Source organism: Meleagris gallopavo, chromosome 30, assembly GCF_000146605.3.
Source record: "Meleagris gallopavo isolate NT-WF06-2002-E0010 breed Aviagen turkey brand Nicholas breeding stock chromosome 30, Turkey_5.1, whole genome shotgun sequence".
Classification (NCBI taxonomy): domain Eukaryota; kingdom Metazoa; phylum Chordata; class Aves; order Galliformes; family Phasianidae; genus Meleagris; species Meleagris gallopavo.
This window is the reverse complement of record NC_015040.2, coordinates 3,955,936-3,959,834: the sequence shown is the minus strand read 5'-3', so window position 1 is coordinate 3,959,834 and position 3,899 is coordinate 3,955,936. Positions and strand designations below refer to the sequence as shown.

The 3,899-nt window shown below is 43.1% G+C and overlaps 1 protein-coding gene across 2 annotated transcripts in view; it reads right to left on the bottom strand.

Moving 5' to 3' along the window:
* Positions 1 to 3,899, bottom strand: part of MED26 (mediator complex subunit 26) — a 17,962-nt gene continuing 14,063 nt past the window's right edge. For both annotated transcript variants that reach the window (XM_010725071.3, XM_031557152.1), the window contains one exon: positions 1 to 3,699. In XM_010725071.3, coding sequence (XP_010723373.1) covers positions 2,005 to 3,699 — 1,695 coding nt within the window. In that variant the 3' untranslated portion in view covers positions 1 to 2,004. The remainder of the gene's footprint in view (positions 3,700 to 3,899) is intronic.

The following is a 3,899-nucleotide window of genomic DNA, read 5'->3' as shown; positions in this document are numbered from 1 at the left end:
TTAACATAAAACAGAAAATAAACATTTCCCAATGTGAGCAACTTCTGAGCCCTCTACCATCACATCTACCTTCCTGACAGTAACTTTCTGCAACTCTAAAACACATTGCCTGATTTCATCAACTGCAGAAGGATAAAATGGAAGTAAACTGAAAATATACTTGGAAACATTTTTGGTAACCACTTTTTTTTCTGGTTAGATTTCACGCAATCCTCGGGTTTCAGAAACAGAAGCAAACAAACACCAGTAAGATTTCTGAGATGCCCACACATTGCAGTCCCAGTCAAACCACAAAAGCAGGTTTTAGCAAGAATGACTTAAAAAGAAACCAAATGTTATCAGTTGTATTCCATGGAATAAACCAAAGCAACGTATGAGGAACACTTCTAAAATCACACTTTGATGTTGAAGAGCTTTGACTCTGCTCTCAAAGGCAGAACTACTTTTACCACGGCTCTTCCACAGCAGTGAGACTCAGCACAGATGAGTTCACAGAACGAACAGCACTGAACCTCAGCACGTTTTTGGTATCCTTGGTGTCCCCTCCCCTCTTCCCTGGACGGAAGTCCAGCAGCGGGGACTGTAGAAAACAACTCGTCCCAAACGTTAAAGCAAATACAGGTAATAGAAATTCTGAGCTTTCTATATTGAATTAGGCTGCTTTAGAAATATTTTTAACAATTAGGAATAACATATTACAAAATTACTGAGAAAAGATGAACTACAACTTTTTAGACTTTGAGGTACATTAACAGTAATTGTGTCATCAGTCTCTCACCCCTGGATGCAACCAGAGTTAAAAGCAATCCAACCTGTGACCGAATGCCACCAACACACTTGGAAGACATCTCTGCACCCCTCCCAGCAGTGCCTGGCACTGCCGGATGGATCCGCCTCGCCGCACGGCTCCGATGGGTTCTGTTACTTTGTCTGATTGAGCAAATTTTAAAAAATAAATTAGTTCAGTATAAATAATTCACAAACTGCTTTGTGCAAATTTTTTTTATTTCCACATTTATATCACAATGTGTCCACTTAAAGGACCAAATAGCAAAGTTGCTCCCTTCTGCATCCCAGGAACACAGAAGTCTAGGTACTGTACATTCACTAAGGCTCTTTGTTTTTGCAAATTGCGTTTATGATGGATATCCATAAGGCAAACAATATCTAAAGGAATGGTAACAAGTATATTTCCAGCATACAAACAGGCTTCCTTTTTCCCTCTCACAGTACAGTTACGAACTTGTAGCACCCTCGTTACATTTAAATTCTAGAAAAGGTGATTTTTTTTTTTCCTAGAAGTTTGCAGGAAGGGAAAAGGAGGAAAAATATTTGGCTGGTGGTGGTGGGATCAAAATGTCATTAAACATCTAGTTTTTGCAGCATTTCTCAGAGACTGGATTTAAACTGAAACCAGACTGAAATATGTGGATGCCCATGGAATGTTGAGCTGAAGCTGGTCTCCCAGCCTGCAGTGCAACACCTGCTGTTTAAAACCCAATCTCCGTACCACATGACCTTAAAAACACAATCATGTTCAGAGATGCGATACAAATAAAACTACAGTTTTTGCACATCGTCTCTTGAATATCTCACTGCCAAATAAAAACCCAAATCAAGTCAAATAAATAGATGCATATTTTGTTAAGGTAACTTCCACAATTTTCTCTGTACCTGCCTGTAGTCAGATTCCGGCATTCAGAAAGTGCTGGAAATCATCTTCTCTTTTGGGGACTAACACTTTTTTATAGCTGGCTCGCTATAGAGTTTTGAACTCAGTTTTCTCAACCTTCGTATGCCTTCCTTTGCAATTGTTAGTAAACTGGTAGCAGCATTTCACAAAAGGAGAATTTAAAGGGAAGAGCTGTACATAACCAGCTCCCTCTCACCCTCTGCTCGTTGGGCCTATTTGTCCAGGACAGGAGGCTTTCTCCATCTTTAAGTGGCATAGTGTCTGCCATTCTTGCTAACTGCAAATGTAAAAGCATTTTAGCAAACCTGTACTCAGTCTAGGCAGACGTAAGGCAGGATGTTCAATCTACCATCATCCCCGTGTGGATCTAAAGATATGCACTGTGTCCAATCATACCAGTTACCCTGTGTATCAAAACAACCGTTCACGCCTGGCCAGTTATGTTCACGTATTCTGTCGAGATCATCACTCGTGACCTCCCTCGTGACCCCAGGCAAGTCTGTAGGTTTGCTGTTAGGAGCTAGAACGTGAGTCTTTCTAGCCTCTTTTCTAGTGCTTTCCTCCTGCTTTAAATATTCAGACATAAAGTAGTGAGCTCCTGGAGTCTGTACTCCTGATGAAGACAGCAAGCTACTCTGTCTGTTTAAATATGACTGAATTATTTCGTTTCTGGACAATTCTTTCCAGTTCGTTTGTTCAAAGGGGCTTTGCAGGTTGGGTTTTTGCTCCTGCTTTTCCGTTTCTGTCCTGTGCTGTTCAGTAAGTGCAGGGATTTCTACCTGCAAAGGATCTTTCGGTGTTAAAGGTTTTATCTGTCCTGTCATGGGATCAAAAGTGAGCTTTCTCTCTTTTAATCTCACAGGTTTCACACCCCCTTCTGTCACGTGCCCATCCAAGTTGACTGTATAGTCTCTAGGTCGGTACCTTTTCTTCTTTTTGCTATCTGAACCTGAAGCAGCATCATCACTGTCCATTTTTGAAGCGTCCTGTGAAAAGCCAATGTGCGACACGAGAGATTCCCCCGGGTGGGAGCTGGTTTTGCAAGTGGGAGATGTGTGCTGTGGAAGCGTCCCTGCTGTGTGCCTGTGCTGGCTGTCAGAAGGTACCTGCTGCTCCTGCCAGTGCTGAGACACCTCAGATACCGACTGCTGAGAGAACTCCAGTCTTTTCGCTGGCATTGGAGGTGTTGATGGTTGCATCAAGGATGGTGGCGGTGACGGCACCTGTGCAGTATCTAAGAACTGAGACCTTTGAGATGGACTAGGCATCGAATCCTTTGGTGAGTACGTGGTATGCTGCCGCGCAAACGCATCGTGCCTGACATTCCTAGGACTAAACGAGGAGCAGCGCGGACTCTTGGGTTGGTGCGACCCGGAGGTTTCTTCCGATTTATCATGCTGCTGAAGCACTGCAGTCTTTAATAAGGAGGAAGTGCTTGAAGGTTTTACGAGTCCTGGAGAACTGGTGTGAGGTTTTACAGCATTTACTGGGATCTTATTGTGTTTATCATTTTCACTAAGTTCTGTCCTGCTGCTTTCGGGCCCTGCATGTAGATTTACATCTACAGGACTAGGAAAATTCTCGGGACTACCTCCAATTCCGTTTGTAGGAGGGGGTGAAGAGTTTTGCAATATTTCATGACTAACTTTGGAGACTTTCGGGGGAGGAGGGCCCTGATGCCCATCCCTATGTTCACCTTTCCTTTTCCGATTTCCCAATTTCTCTGGTTTTGGAGAATTTAGTTTCTGGATATCGTTCCTGCTTTTCAATTCACTGATGGGTTTTGACCCAGCCACGGCAGGAAGGGGCGCTTCTGGTTTGCAGTTGTGAGCACCACCATTTGCTGATCCGGGCGGATTCTGCAGCCCTCTTGGCACCGCCTCATTCGGGGTTACAGGTTCTATCAACTTTTGCCAATTCCGCAACAATTTCTTGGCACGTTTGGCAAGTTCCTCATTGGATGTCTTCTTCCTCACCTCATTGATAAGCCTCCCAAGCCTTGTTTCCTAGGAAAAAAAAAAAGTTGTTTTACAAACAGGATCATTTGAAACAAAACTCTGACTCCTTTTTAAGTAATTCCTGCTTTTTAATGTCTTACCCTAAGAAATACCTCGTACAAATGCTAGAGATGCAAGAGCTGAATTAATTCTTTCTGGAAGGGTTTAACCCCTTTTAGTTCTATGCTGTGCCACTACAGCACGAACCT